This window comes from Amia ocellicauda, chromosome 1, assembly GCF_036373705.1.
Source record: "Amia ocellicauda isolate fAmiCal2 chromosome 1, fAmiCal2.hap1, whole genome shotgun sequence".
NCBI lineage: Eukaryota > Metazoa > Chordata > Actinopteri > Amiiformes > Amiidae > Amia > Amia ocellicauda.
This window is the reverse complement of record NC_089850.1, coordinates 45,967,582-45,984,322: the sequence shown is the minus strand read 5'-3', so window position 1 is coordinate 45,984,322 and position 16,741 is coordinate 45,967,582. Positions and strand designations below refer to the sequence as shown.

The 16,741-nt window shown below is 39.6% G+C and overlaps 1 protein-coding gene across 11 annotated transcripts in view; it reads right to left on the bottom strand.

Moving 5' to 3' along the window:
• Window positions 1-16,741, bottom strand: part of LOC136751361 (DNA (cytosine-5)-methyltransferase 3A) — a 152,600-nt gene that overhangs the window by 80,082 nt on the left and 55,777 nt on the right. For all 11 annotated transcript variants that reach the window (XM_066706926.1, XM_066706953.1, XM_066706945.1 and 8 more), the window contains one exon: window positions 4,148-4,520. In XM_066706926.1, the coding sequence (XP_066563023.1) occupies window positions 4,148-4,520 (373 nt within the window). The remainder of the gene's footprint in view (window positions 1-4,147; window positions 4,521-16,741) is intronic.

The following is a 16,741-nucleotide window of genomic DNA, read 5'->3' as shown; positions in this document are numbered from 1 at the left end:
TTACAGTATTTAAAAAGGCGGTGTAAACACATAATTTAAAGTGGTAATTTCTATGGAAAAAGTACAATGCAAATAGACCTCAATATTAATGCAAACAATGCACCATTAATGAGATGTATCTTTCCAGTACCACTTCACCGTAAGGCAGCTGGAAGATACTACAAATGTTTTCAATAAACAGATTTTCAGCAACAGGGAAAAATAACTCGGCCCAAGGAATAATCCAGCTGACGCGCAGTTAAAGCAATTCACGACAGAAAGAATTCCTCCTGGGGTTCATGGAAGGAGGGGTTAATTAAACATCTTGCTTGCCTCAGTTAATGTGAGTTAATGTCAGTATGTTTAGAAGTTCACTTTATCTAAAACAAATACTACTCAAATTAATTATGACCACCTCTGGGTTTATATTCCCATTGGGACAGCTACAGTAATTTACTGATGCTTCCTGGGAAAGCAAAACAATGGAGTAAATGCCTTTTAAATAAGGAGGCCACACGGTCTTTCCTAGAGCATAACTTCTGACATTAATCTTGGCAGCCCTTGATTTGTAACAGGACACATATCGTCTCTGTTCCACTACAAATACCACTGAAATACTACGGCATCTCAGAAACAAAATACTTATCCCTAATCTTTGATCTGCACAGCTATGGATTTATAATTGGGACAAAATAATTGTACTGTGGGGCGCCACTGTATTAGAAGCATGTCTTGTGCCTGTAAAACTTGACTGCGTAACTCTACATAGATCAGTGCCTTAGTACATAGTGCCTTTGGCTAGAGTCTAGCCGCTAGACAGTATTGACTAAGGACGTCTTAAACTCGTCTACAACTCGGGATATTACTCTGCAACTCTCAGTGTGTAGAATAGTGCAAGAGATCTGTAACAATTATATATAAAGTCCTGTCAGCCTCCCATCAGCACTCTTCATATTACAGCACATAGTGTGTCAGCATAACAGCATTTCATTTGTATTTAGACATCAGAAATAAGCAGAAACCCATCGTATCTAGAACATGTGCAGGTACAGTCACTGTGAAACACAAGCCCAGCTTACAAGTGACACTGCTATTATTATTATGATGATATTAATTAGCCTAAAAACTAAAACATTTGAAATTCTCTAATTTTCCAAGATATAAGACATTGAGACCTTTCTGTAATTAAACAGACAGTGGAACTACCAGCATGTTAACACATGGCAGTCAAATACAGTGCCTATGGAAAGTCTACACCCCCCTTGAAGTATTTTTTCCACATTTTGTTGTGTCAGTGCCTCAGAGCTTCATGCACTTAAATGAGGATTTTTCTCAGGTATGTAAACACCATACTACACACTGTCCAGGTTGAAAAAGTTTTTAATTTGAAAAGTATATTAAAAATACCAAACAGAAATATGATAAATGAATAGTTATAAGCAGAATAAGTGTAATTGTTTGTACAAAACTTCCACTTCAACGATTTCAGCATTGCAAATGGATACAAGCTGCTGAGAGTGTTGTAATAATGCCAGGGTATTATTTTTAGTAACATTAAGTGAACTCTTAGTCCCATTATGATTTATCTATTTGTATATTATGCACAGTCCTGTCTTTTGGCAAGAGCATCACAGATATATTTCCACTGTCTCAAATGCTTTGTTTTTCCCAATCAATCTCACTGTAGGCATCCCAGGAAGCCCGTGCCGGATGAAGCTGTACACACTCAGCGCATTGCATTCCTTCTTTTCACGCCCTTTTACTCTATGGCCTTTCTCAGATCTTACTGTCAGCTGCACAGAAACTTCCTTTCCAATAGAGTCTCAGTGTAATCAAAAAGGTTTCTCTCTATGCTTCTTCGAGGGCTATTTTACATAAGCTGCTTTTTCTTTGTGTGGTGTGATTCTCCGACATTTCTTCACATTCACATTTTTCCATACAATCTCAACAAAATTAGCTTCTGAACAGTCGTGCCACAACTGACTGTATCTCTGGGTGAAGGGCCAGCGTATTTATGCCGTACAACATTAGTGGATGGACCTTTCAATTTAAAAAAGGGCTTACAAACATACAATTAGAGAAAATTAAAAAGGCACTCTCTTTTCTTCACATATTGATTCTGTGTGAGTGGAACAGAAGTGAACGTTGAAGCATTAAATATATTTTGGAGGATATATATTAACTTGACTAGCTTAAAATATCAGTTTATGCAACGTTAATCCTTCATCTGTGTTACTTTTGTGCTGGTATTTTCATTCTCAATACAGTATTGCTCATTGATGGATTCCGTAATTAGGTTGGCACTAACATCGCCTCATTCATTAATTCTTTGGTTCTATAAATATTGCTGCTCAATCACTCGGTGCTTCAGTCAGAACATTTGGAGGACTAGTAACAGAGAGAGAGGCACTTTCCCCGCTGAACGAATGCCTTTGCAAGGGTTAAAATGTAGGTCTTTGAAAACTCCTCTGGAATCACAGCAGTGCTGCTGGCTGATATAATTGGTCTGTATTCTGACTGTCAAGTGTCTAGCTAATTGCTCCAACACATTCAGATTGGAACAAAATGAAAATGTAAGAACTGTGATTTGCCAGCATGTTGAGGTAGCCTTGGAAACCTCAGTAATGATGCAAAAATATTAGTCATGATTCAGTTTTTAAGTACAAATACTGGAGGAGCAGCCAATAGCAGCTCCTTTTGATATTAATTGAAACAGATACTTGGATTGAATTGTATTTAGTCTTGTTTCTGGAGACATTTTCTTCAGCTAACACAGACTTCTATTAAGAAGCCACAGGCCTGCCAGAGCATTTCAACATTTCCCAAAACAATGACTGAAAATCAGGCCAGACAACTTCCAACAGGTTGTACCCAATAAAAGAGTCATACATATCTTAAAGCCACTTATTACATGTGTTGAAATTGAGAATTTGGAGATACATATTATTTATTAGTATTAGCTTTAGCATTTGTATTTGGCAATGTTCACTGAAGGAAATCAGACAGAACACAGAGACACCCAAGCCTACCTGGGAGACTGAGCCCCCCTCTCCTAACCACAGCCTTTTCCGGGCACATCGCTGAGCCCCGTCTGAAGTACAGCGATTTCTGCTTTAATGTCAAGAGCCCTATGCTTTTAAAACCCAGCCATAGAAGGTCAATATTTAGAGTGCACTAAAAACACTTCAGAGAGCGGCTTTTCTCCCTTTGCTGGAGAATGGAAACTAAAAAGAAGCCGGGAGCTGATTAAAGCAGTTGATCATATACAAACAACACACTCATGTAAACACACACACACGCACACACACACACACACACACACACACACACAATAATGGAATTTGTAGCTTTAAAAATAGCTTTTAGGAGGAAGCTCCAATGTAAAGGCCCTGAATTGAATTATTTGTTATGTTTTGGTTGCAACTGAGCCTGCAAAGGAGATGCTGTGATCACAAAGTGGAAACATCTTCATCTAAAAGGCTTTCATCTAGCAGTAGCTGCTGCTGCTGATGATGATGATGTACATCTAGGATTCTGACAGACTGTATTGTCACTGAAGTAGCAGTGTGTTTATATATGCTACTGTGTGATTCATCGTCATGGCTTTGAGTCATTGTTTTTCTAGCACTTCAACTCAAGTGGTTGCAAACAGTAATTATCTTTTAAAACATCTTCAATTGCGACCATTACATTAACATTGTACTGGGATTACATAAACAGAGCTTCAACTCCTGCTGGATTTACTCCCATGCACCCCGAAGAGAATGATCACAATATGTTGGAAGGGAGAACTACCAAGTCTGACTACATCACAATGAATTGACCAAGCCTGGAAAGTGTTCTGGTATTCTAGAACTCGGTGCGTACGAGTATCAGTCGATGGGCGACAGGATTCTCCAACAAATAGGTAGTCATTTGTAAAATCATTTTTATTTGAAAAAATGACCCAGGCTGTTATGATCTGACGTGAAGAAACAAGCAATCCATTATACAATTACATCAAGGCCTAACACACACACACCTTAAAAAGGACACTATACACCCTTGTCTTTTACGAGGCCAAGCTCAGTAGGGGACAGATAGTAGACTAGGGTTATGCTAATTTCTGGGGGGTACCCTGGAAGGGGACCAGTAACTTAGAGTGCAGAGATGCAAGTTAGCAACTTACGTTTTTCAGGATGCTCCAGTTTCCGTCTCCCCCGCTTCTTGCGAGGAGTGGGAGGCACGTGCTCTCCGTCCTTCTCCGAATCCTGGTCATCCAGGGAAGTCGGGAAGCCATTCTCCAGGGAGGAGCCTTGCCTCCCCTTTCTGTATCCTTCCCCTGGGGCCTCCTGATCCGGAAGCTCTTCAGACTTGCGGACAGGCTCTCTGGGGACCCCATTCTCTGGGACGTTCCTGTCCTGCTTGGAGGAGGCAGCAATAGAGTCCCCAGGATGACTGTCCACGTCTCCATTGTGCACCTGCTCCGAGGACTGGCCCACCACACTAGTCAGACACTTCGACCCCACCACTCCTTCCTCTGACATCTCACAGCTGGAAACCTGTGCAAGGAAGGAATAAGAAGTTAGTTTGAATCGATAATTGATTGAAGTGAAGATCGTTAACATGTTTATGGATGTCTTTTAATTCCTATACAAATTAATACATTAATGAATGAACACTGGAACACTAAGAATGTACTCTGATGACAAAACAGGACACTTTGGAATAACTTCCCAGCCTTTAGAATGTGGGACATTATTCTCCATTACCTAAATAATAAGCAGAATATCCGGGTTTGTCTTAATGGTTTGTCATCTACATCATTCACAATTTCAAAAACATATGAATGTATGGTATTATCATTTTTGAATTAAACATGGATTATGTGCATTTGGCTTCTCATGTAAACTATCACACTCAGCTTGAAAAGACTCCTTGAAAATTATTTTAACAATATATCTTAATACTTTGTATCTTCAAGGCTTTTATGTTTCCGGATCTGAATCTGTCTCACTTCAAAGCAAACCCAGTTCTTGTGATGCATCCATCAGCCTGACACTGCATAGTGCACCAAACATCTTTTCTAAATCAACTTTGCTTGATGACTTAATCACATTGTTATTCCTAACAATGTCCAGAGGAGAAATGAGAAGGAAGTATCTGAATGAGATGCGTGTGTATATACTGTAAATATGTGCTCATTCACATATGTGTAAATGCAAGTCTATTAAGGAGGAAAACATCCCTGACTCAGGAATTTAGCCTTGGTTTAAACACCTAACCAACATAGGGGTATTTGTTTCTAACACACATAGGTTGCAGAGTTTCTTATTGGCAATAATGAAAATGTCTGCTACAGAAGAAACTGCAAACATGATTACTTTTAAATATGTTACAATGCAAGCGAGCCTTAAGGATAAATATTGGTCTGTTCTCATTGTGTGTTATATTCCCCTACAGAATCGTAAGCGTTCATTAACACCAAGTTGGGTGACCAAATTTAAGTTTGTTTGTTGTCCCACAAAACACTGAAACACACAAACATCTGATGGTACTGTTTGTATCAGTGTCACCACATTCACAATTTCCCTTTACGTTTCCCCTATCCCAATAAACACCCAGTATTGAATTCTATATATCAGTACAGCTGGCGCCTCAATAAATTGTTCATCAGGAAAGAAAGCCCAGATGCAGCCTTAGGCAGTACCTAAGGTGCCATTACTATTGTGATGAAGCAGAAAAGATGCTTGTAATCTCCCACTGTAAACATTAAATTCACAATGAGTAAATGAAGGCTGTCTGGTCCTTTGTGAGAGGTTAAAGTGGGGCTTTCATTAATAGTCTGGCCTATTATTAACCACTGTGTAGTAAAACAGTCACTTCTAGTTTCACTTAAATGTGCATCTTAGAAAGTGCTGAAATATCACTAGAGAAGGTCACCGTTACTGTGCACTCTACTGGTCTACAGTCTAGGCCTATTTGATGCACAAAAATTAATGTTGTATCTTTTGTTTTGTTAAAAAAATAAAATAAATACACAGTAATATAATTAATACATTTGTATGAAGGTGTCAATAATAACATTTCACAGTGAGTAGCAATGTTGAGGTTGGTCTTTTCTGTGCCACTGGATTAATTGTTTACAATGCTGTCCTGAAGTCATATTGCACAAACACAGAAATGGCATTGCAGTTCAAGCAAACAAACCAGTTTTACCTAAAAAATAAACTCATTCTCAGTCATGCTGATGACCCCAAAAAGTTAAAAAACATTTTAATGACAAGGATGCTGCAGACTGGTACTGCACACACACATTAATGACCCCCTGCTGCATTTTTGTGAGCTTTTATTATTTTAAAATATACCATATTTGCAAGAAAAATACTAATAAAACACAAAAGTAGTAATAATAGTAATTTAAGGAGCAAACGATCAGGAGAATTTACACAAACCAAATGCATCAGACATCCCCTGGTATGTGTACAATAAAAATTCAAAAAATAAGGGTATTTCCTAATGTCAGACTGCACCTAAGGCATTTATTTTTAATAACATACACCGCATTCAAGTGGCGGTACTTAGGAAGATTAGGAAGATATTAGCATAGCAGTTAAAGACAGGGCTATTAGAGTAGTTATAGATACTGAGTCAATGTTGCCTCCTGGTAACAGCATTTAAATGGATGTATTTCTGAGCGACTGAATCAACATGGTTCCACTTCCAAATGTTTGTAGGTGAAGAAAATAGCTGGTGAAATTACAGAGAGAGAGAGTGCTTAGGCATAAAGCATACTTTCCATTTTACAAAACAGAACTTATTCAAACAGCTGTATATTTCGGGAACCGATACTTATTAGCAAGATATGTGTCTTTTGTAATGTCTTATGAAGCATAAACAATGAAAAGTATATAAGGTGATCAGCGTCTACCACTATGCGTTTTAATACAATCTTTTCATTAATACATTGACAAGATATGCCATGTACATGAGACAGTCTAGATGACAAAAGCTTACAAAAATAACAATCTATTGCCGGAGATGTTCTCCCTCAGCCCTACTGAAAACTGCACATGCCTGGTCTGGATCTGCTACAACTCTTAGCTAATAATAAACCCAAACTGACAAAATAAACACAAATTACATTTATGAAACACACCAGAAGAACATAACTACATAGACAACCAGTGAAAAGCGATTCTGGTTTACTAGACATGTGGGCTGCCATTATTTTCAACTTTCAACAATGTAGTTATTTTCTACAAAGAGGAACAGAGAGTAATAAAACGACATCTCTCTAAAATCAGCAGGACTTCATGATTTGTTTGAGTATTATGATTTAAAGCCCCAGATGGGTGGTGTAGCAGAACCCTATCTGGGGTTCATTCTGCCTGTAGGGCCTAGATATTAAAGAGCTACTTTACTCCTTTATCCTGCTTTGTATGTCAATTTTATCCAGATGTTTTTCTTTCTTTTTTTTTGGTGGGTCTGCGGTTGCTCATCGCTACTTTCAGTGAACCAATTTGGCACTTCAGAAGAATACTATCAATTTCTTGTTGCCTGGCTGAATATGTTTTATGAAAGATAGACACCCTATGTGTGTTACAATAAAGGCAATTCAATGAAAGTGCTCCCTTACTTGATCTACTTGTGCAACGGTTACAATTGGTATATCACATCATTAGGTGAACACCATTAGATTGCATACCTCACCAATGCTAACAATGCACTTGAAGGTAGAGCACTGGTTGCTGCTTTATCATCTACACGTATGACAGAAAGAAGCTTGTATTACAATTTAGCCTAGAGAGACTTTAGCAAGGACTGATTCAAAGGTAGAGGGACTATTTTCTGAAATTGCTGCTGTATGATACCCATAGGGGGACATGTAGCCTGTTGTGTGCGTGGTATCGATCTGATTAATTTGGGAATTAACCCCTGGGGACTGCAGTTTGCACCCTTGTGAAAAGTTCTGTGGCGCAATGACACCACGGCAGATACGTCTCCGAAGGCTGCTCAGCCAATACTACTTGAGGTTGCTCAACTTGCTGAAGAATCGACAAGGACATCTTGACGCAGAGGGAGAAGTGAGCGTGCTCTGAGCCCACGCGAGCATGTGTCCTGTCATGTTGGATGGTGCCAAGAACCAGATGACATTTAAACAAGGATTGCCCAACGGTGTGGCACACTGATGTTTCTAGGGACGCTAAATGGACTGACTCCTGCCAGTGCAATGCAGGATAAGTGGGCAAACATGCATATGGCCTTCAACACTTGCACCTCAGAACTATCACCTTCGGCTTTGGCCAAACACATTCCTTCCTCCCACTGTTTGAATATTAAGCCCTGCATACTGATGGGAACTGATGGGAGCTGATGGGTACATGAGTAAGGCCGAATATATGAAAACACTAGTGCATAAGAATAAAAAATATAAATGTATATACTGTATACATAATGCATATATATATATATATATATATATATATATATATATATGCTGTCAGTTGCTGTCGGAGGGCTCCTCTGAGGGCAGTTTTGAAAAGGGTTTCTTGTGTATGTCAAAGAGTCAATTCTGTTCATCTGACACAATCTCTTGAACATTAACTGCTTAGTAGAACATTATACAGAATTCTTGACTGAGAGAAAGAAAAATCTGCGGTCTCTGACTTCCACCTCTTATATTACGAGAGAATAAAATCAGCACTTTCTTTTTCTTTTGCACTGAGGTTAAATTTAAATAATGAAACGGGCAGGCTTCACATTGTTGAGTTTTTTTGGGGTTTTGCGAAGTCTGGCAAGAGGAGAGAAAAGGCTTTAGGAACACATTACCCAGTGAGAACAAACAACATGCTCTCGATATGACTGCTGCAGCTGGTCTTTTCAGTTGTTTATGTTAGTTGTTTTAAAGACCAAGAGAAATTTCAAGTTTCACTACCACAATGTGTTTAATTATGATTAGTTTTAGAGTCATTACTTAATTATGTTATTGACATGAAAACCCACAGGACTAATTTACACTGTGCTACTATATATTTTCAAGTGCTACATTAAATACTAATCTGCACAGCTAACTGTTGAGTGTTAAAAGCAATGCCAGGCAGGTATTCAATTAATTGGACATTGATATATCTCAGAAGTGCAAACTGTAAAATATGGACATTTAATAGTCCATTTTCAAAGTATACAGTATAAAATACAATGTTAAAAGGCTTAATCTTTCTGTTGTATTACATTGCCTTTGGTCTAATCACAGGATGGCCTGAAGAGGCCCCTGCCACATCTAAGGGGTTCCACAGGAAACAGGAAGTAGGAAGCTTTTCACAAATAATAATAGCATACCTCAATCAAACTGGCACTAGCATATCAAAAGAGCATTATGAATAAAATAATAAAATGGACATCATACTTTAATTTATTCTTAGATTCAACAAATATTTTTCTAATAGTTTTTGTCTCTTGTTGACCAAAACCAGCTAACATTGGTTGCTTTTGAACGCATTACATTTTGATGAAGTACAACCACAGCAGCAAGATTTGTTTTATTATATATGAAGTCTTGATCTACCCATAAAATTCCCCTGTTAACATGAATAAACAAGGGCCAGCTGTGCCCAGTATGTGAAGTATAACTGAACGATTGCTATAGAGGTGGTTTCGCTCAGGTCACTCAGAGTCTCCAGTTCCTGAGTGGTTTTAAAATATGTGAAAATGAAAACTTGGACCTGAAATGTTCACTTGATATAGAATAGTATGCTTACAAAAAATGCAGAAACATCAGAAATAATAGTCTCCTTAAAACAAACAAATAAATAAATAATGTTTGACTTGGACGAATTATAATAAAGTCCTTATTAACGATCACACAGTACAGAGTTACACTGCAGTGCCACGTTCTGATCTTTTATAACAGGAAGGGTAACAGAGCGCAAACGGCCCCGGCCAATGACTATGAATAAAAACACACAGGCCCTGTCGTTTCCGCAAAAGACTAGACTATCAAACCTTTAAAGGCCGGCACTCACCACCTTCATTAGCACTTAAGGCAAGCATGACTCTAACAGTCCAACTTGTAAACCCATAAAGCTCAGTAGGGTATCCCTCCTGGAAAAAAAGATCTTAGAAAATGGCAAAAGTGCCCAATTAAGATCAGCACACTGACTGTCATATTTACAATATGCCATCATTCAGAATTATTTCAGAAAATAATATTTTTAAACCACCTTTAAAATATTACTTTACTGGAGATTTTTTATGAGTCTGGACCTTTGAGCTGGTAATAGGCCGCTTCCCCAAGGGGTGCATCATTAACTCCCGACTGGAATAACATTAAATAGCAGGGAAACAGTCAATAGGAATTAAAACAAGCTTTCCACACACACTTTGTTTTAAAAAGAGAAAAAAAACAGGGAAAAAAGTTTGTGCTAATGAATTTGTGCTCCATGCAACCGCCATAAAGGAAAGAGTTGTGTTTACGAGGGCCAGTCTTTGCCATATAAACCTCCTTTTATGTAGAGGACAAATCAATTATTTACCAGGGTCACAACCTGGAAATTTAACATTTAAATAGAGCACAATTTAAAAGGACTGTAAAGTATAAGAATTGCAGCAGCACTGTGGACGTGTAATGAAGGAAACCTCATGCAGCACTTTTGTGCAGCCTGGGATTTGGGACAGAAACCAGGTTTAAAAAAAATGTATATAATTCATAAAATACTTCTACAAAAAGGGTTCACTAAGCCTACATTATTAAGACTTAAGCTGGGGTGAGAACCAGAAGAGGCTGAGGGTACTCAGGAACCATGGCTGACCACCCCCGCAGAAGCCTGCTGTCTTTAGTGTTTCACGACCGTTTTCTACATGCAAAGAAAACCCAGAGTCAGGGTAAACGTTTCACGGTAGTGACAGAAGCAACTTGCTACGTGCTGCACTTAGCATACTTGAAATAGCAGCTGCGGCTTACTGAGCACTCCATCTTGCCCCTGCACTCACCGCCATGTCTAATGGCCTGAACACAGAGCCGCGGAGCCAGCACTCTGAGAAGTGAGCGGGATACACGGCCTCAGACCGGCAGACCTGGCTGGACGGGTGTGCGGCATGAAACCTGCTTCTGTCTGACCCCCTTTACGCACAGTGATTCATTTCAGTCGACCACTTAGATGGCTGCCTATAATGGCTCTCGTGTACTGCCTGATGGCTTAATTTATATCATCCACTAAATCTGAAGACAGAATTCCCTTCCTGCTTTGATGCAGAGCAGTAAAGATTTATAGGAAAGTCAGAACAGGTTGTTAAAAAAACACACCCAGAGGCCACTGTGAGACATGCACAGACGTGTCAGCATGGCCTCCTGTACGGTCAGTGTGAGTTATAGGTAACTTGAGGCAAATGTTAATCTTCATTGCTGGCACCTTTACATTTGGAAATCTTTAGAGTCTCTGAAATTATGCCTTACACAGCATATATGTGCAGATACTAATAAATACCCCTTTAATCGGTCCAGACTCTCGATAACCTCCTCTTCTTCGTCTCTGTGAGCTGCATGTGGTGTCAGAACACAGGGTGTCAAGAGACTAGTTGTTCTTATGTGAAAGGTATGTATTTTACACTGTACGCTTTTACGCTTGTAATACAATCTCTGTTCTGCAGACACAGTAGCAGTGCAGCATCCCATATGAAAGGTTTGATTTACTGCCCAAAAATAACAAATACATATCATTTTTTTAAAGAATGGGAGATGTAATGGCCTTCATTAGTCTGATGGGAAGTCTCACTCTTACCAAGAAGCCGCAGTAGCTATTAGGAACATGCCAGCTCATAGATCAGTTCATTAGAAACGAACACGTCCCGCATTCAAATGAAATAGAGGCACACGTTGGTACTCATCACAACATTACCCAGACAAACGTCTTGGAAATACACTTATTAAACTGTATTGTACGGCAAGCACGCAGTGTCTCGGCCTCCTACGAGATGACAGTAAGCGGCTTTTAAGAGAGGGTGAAATCTCTCGCAGGAACATTATCTAGATTAGAGGCATTTCCGGGACGAGTCCCTGTTCTTACTGAAAATCAAAAGCTTAATAATTTTGGCTTGAAATTAGTTTTTGTTGAACTTTCCTTTTTTAGCGGTTGCTGTTGTGCACCATTTCCACAATCGTGTGCCACTTTCAGAGCATCTATACATCCTAATAATAAGAGAAGATGGGCCTATTCTGACTAAGGCAGTCCTGTTGTGCCGGTAGTGTCCTGGGTTGCACTGAATAGCTATGATAAAACAGAAATACCACAAAATCAACCATGCTTACTGCAGGTTCCTTTTTGGGTGGTTGTGTGTCCTTTTTATGTGTAACCAGATGTAATTATTATTACCATTCTGGTTGAAAGGTTTCAGTTGTTTTAGTTATGACACTGTGCCAGTAATATTCATGTTCCAAGAAACTCTTTTGAACTCATGATGACATTTGCTTTTTGTTCTGAAAACACATGGCAGCTGTTAGTTTCTAGATTTTTTTTCTTATAACAGATCACAACCATTTAAAGATGCTTAATCAACAAGGCTTTTATCTTGCCACGTGTAAATAATGAATAATGTAACACAAAATCAAAGCTACTACAGTTACAGAATCGAACAATTACTGTACTCATCAAGGCTATCTTTTCAAAAAATGCAGATGGAAAAACAATTCGAGTGCCACTGAGATATCATTTTTCTCAATGTCTTTTATACCACCATATGGAAAAGACAAATATGGCTGGCTATGGTTCTTAACATTTTTTTTTTTTTCCTCAATCAAATTGGTATGCCCTTTCCCTCAGGTCTCCCAGTTCTTGTAATCATAGATATGTGGCAAAATCATGTACTATTTTTTCTCTGAACGGGTCACTTTTCCACTTTACCCTAAATGATGAGCTTCAGAAGAGAAACTGAAAACTGGGGACAGGAAAGGTCACTGGAATCCAGGGTTTAGAGGGGATTAGGTGAAACCCATATTTAGCACCAACCAATCGGGCCAGGGCATTATTTCACCCTCCCATCATTTTAATGAGGTCTTATGATCCACCCTAATCCTTCCCATAAGTATGACTATCAGCTTTAGAAGTAATTTACAGTCGTTTTTTAATGCTCTGCAGAAGACAGAGGAGAGGGGAGAATAAATCAGAAACATCACGGCTCAAAATTTCAAAAGCAGACAAAAAGGCTTCCTACATGCCTATATTTTTTTTAGCAGAATACGAAACAGGCAGATGGTATTAAATCCTGGTAACCCCTTCCTGAGACACTCCTCTTTTTAAAGGTGATCTGAGGACAGGCACCGCAGGGCTCCGGAAACACACAAAGAGCCAGAGCGTCAAAACCTCAAACAGTAATCATGTTTAACAATCCACTTAGATCACACTCAATCAATACTTTCATCGCAGATAACCATAAATAACACAGCTGTCTTAGGTTGACTGGCTTCCAAACTGGAAGCCAGGGAGTATTATTGGGACAGTGGCGATTGTTTTGCTGAAATCGAAGGTTTTATCAGTCGCGAGAGGGAAGTCATGAAGTGCAGGAGATGTGTGGTGAGTGCTGTTGTTCTACTGGCACCCAGAAGAAAGGGCAGCCACAGATGTCTTTTCATTTCTGCGGCACTAATGCCCAGCTGGAGCTGAGAAATGTCTAGGCCATTGTTTGCCCTAAGTAACTAAGGTTAAACAAGACGATCAGAATGTAGCTATGTGAATAACTCACCAGGGTGAAAATGTTACCAATAATAACAACAGGGAATAAGAATGATTTTAGATATTAATAATAATAATTATATGAAAAAGACTAAATATATATATATATATTATCGATAAGGAAAACATAGCAGAGCATAGAACTTGAGGAACTGTGATATAGGCTTATTGTTTTGCAGTCTAAGCATTAATTTTACCATGAATGGAGTCAAACAGTATAACTATAACTACACAGAACGTATACAGAAGAGCTGAACTTATGCAAAGGCTACATACAAGGGGAGGGCTCTTCAGATCAGTGACAGCAACAGAACGGAGGATGTACCCAAAGCAAGGTGGAAATGCTGCAGCTCAAATACCTGCATTTTCATCACTTATGCAAAACTGAGATACGCAATGCAGAAAAGCACACACGAGCACAGAGCCTGAAATTAGGGCAGCTGAGATGTCAGAACTGAATCACACCTGCATTTTCACTGGCCATAAGATCTGTATCATGGCTGACAGAATATGTTATCTAGTATCTCACACCCTACGTCCTCATAGACCTGCGCCTGTATAGCCACTGTCACTGGAGAAAGAGGAACTGTGCTGCCCTCCCAGAGGCACCATATTTTAATGTATAATTTAGGGTCCAAACTCATAACCATTGCAGTGGCTGGTACAGCTCGATGTACAAGATGTCGGGTTTGCTCTACTAACTGCACACTGTTAAAAAGTAAAAACAGCCCTTGGTATACCAAACTGACACGGGTGTTTTCAGAGGAAGGATTTGTAAATTCAACATGTGTGCGGGTGCTCTCTGAAAGAAGCATCCTGCCAACTTCAGTCTTAAGCAAAGCAAAAAAAATACATTAATCACATTTTTATTTTTGTGGAGATTTATGTAGTTTGTCTTGTAGTGTTTATGGTACTGTCTAACACAACCAGTATTAAAGCACCTCGCTGTAGAACAGGGAATAAATAGCACCTTCTGCACTGTAGTCAAATAGCAATTGAAGCATTTTATGACTGTATTTCTGTGCTTGGTCCATTTTAAAAGGGCACATTCTGAGAAAACACTATCCCACTGTTTATCTGCCACTGAAATGTTTCCTCGCTTTGATGTGATGGTTAACATGGTTCACGGAGGAGGTGCACGTTGGTGATGTTATTTATGAGGCAATGAGCTCTAATGGGGACACACTAGACACTGTAAACCTATCTGCCTTTAACTGCCCTCATATGCCACTTATTCTCTAAACATTCTCCGGGAGGCTTAATTCTTTGCTATATTTATTAGATGTTTTATGTACAGTGTATGATGCATGTGCAAATAGCGCTGATCAACACAGATGGGTAGGTAGATAATAGTGATTATGACATTTATATCACAGGTTCTTCATTAAAATGCGCTTCTGGTGGTGTAAGTCAATTTAACTCGAGTTGATTAAAATGATCAGAATGAGACAACCAGAGCCCCTTAATGGTACCTTCATCTCAATACGCCACAGTTAACCTGCAATTAAAGAAGAGACGGCGACTGGGGAGAATTGCTCGTCTGTCACTTCACCTGTGAATCACGGCTCCGTGGTTTCTTCCAATCCGTGATGACTGCATTCATTTCTACGACTGCACCAGCAAAAGCATTCTTCCATCGACAAAAAGGCCCCGCTAAGGACGAGCTGGACCCCTGCCAGAGCATCGCTTTCCTTCAGAGACATCAGCTCCACTAAACTGGCCGCATTGAGACCGTCATAGCCTCCTTTCTCCTATTGACAAGCGGGGCATTCTTTCATTGGGATACAGCACGCTTCATGGGGCACGAGCCCTTTTCAATCTATAGTGAGTTTCCATGTCCTTGTACGCGCAATGGATAGAGAGACTGCTTTTCAGTGCCTTCTGCCTTATTCAACTACCGTGCTTCAATAATCCACTTGATATCTGTTTAAGACCTCTGCTTCTGCCAGAACTGAGAAACGTGTTAATGATGAACCTGGTTTACTTTTAAGAGTTTCTGCTTCGTAACAAAGTAATTGTTTTCTAAGCCCAGGCTTACCTATTCATTTGCAAGCAGACTGCGGAGACGGCATACAAATGAAAGAGATTTCCATCTCCAGGTCTGCAATCTGCTCCTGAGAATTGGAATGCACCGCCAGATCTCTTCTGCTATTATGATGATATATTTGAAGATGAAGAGGCTGTCATTTTAAAACACTGCAGTCTCTACTCATCTTAATTAAGACTCCTCAAAGAGATCTCTTACAATCCAAATGTTGACAACATTAACACTGGAAAAGATGAAGGAGCTGTGCCATTCTTCCCAGAAATCAATACTCCACTCCTTCAACAGACATCTACAAGGGAACGCTAAAACATGTGCTGTGGTATCCAGACCGCTGCTGCCAAGCCAAGTCTGGATGTTCTGGGTCAGTAATGGCATATGCAGAGTGAACCTGGGCATCGACATCCTGAAAAATAATCCTCTGACATGCTGGAGAGCACAGGGCATTGCTTGATGCCCAGAGATGCCCTCTCTGTGCTTCGCTGCTGGACATGAACTGGGGTTAGTCTTGCCAGTCATGCCATTTCTACTCCACACTGATCATGAGATTTAGGATGTTTAGGAAGGTGCTCTCCCACTCAACAGTCTGTAGACTCAGTCTGTGGCAAAAACTCACATATTTAGAATATAGATTTGTATTGTGCTATAAACATATTACAAATATATGAGAATTTAGTACATATATGAGTTTTCCATATGTGTGATATAATGTAAACCAGTCATGCTGGTGTTTAACACTCATAGCTAGCGTGGTGTTATGTTGTCAAACTCGCATGTTTATTGTGTACAGTTAAGCTTTCACAGTTTGTGTCGACATACAGGCCTCTGTGGCTTTACAGTTGCTGAGAGCTGTGTTGCACTGATCTGCCATACAGCGAACCAGGGGCCGACAATCTGTCCAGATGGTGGGTGGCTATCAAAGCCTTGGCCGTGCACAACAGGGTAAAGCTGTGAAATTTCCAGTTCATTGGAAATGGGACTTCAGTGTCAAATTGCCAACTGGGAATCATTC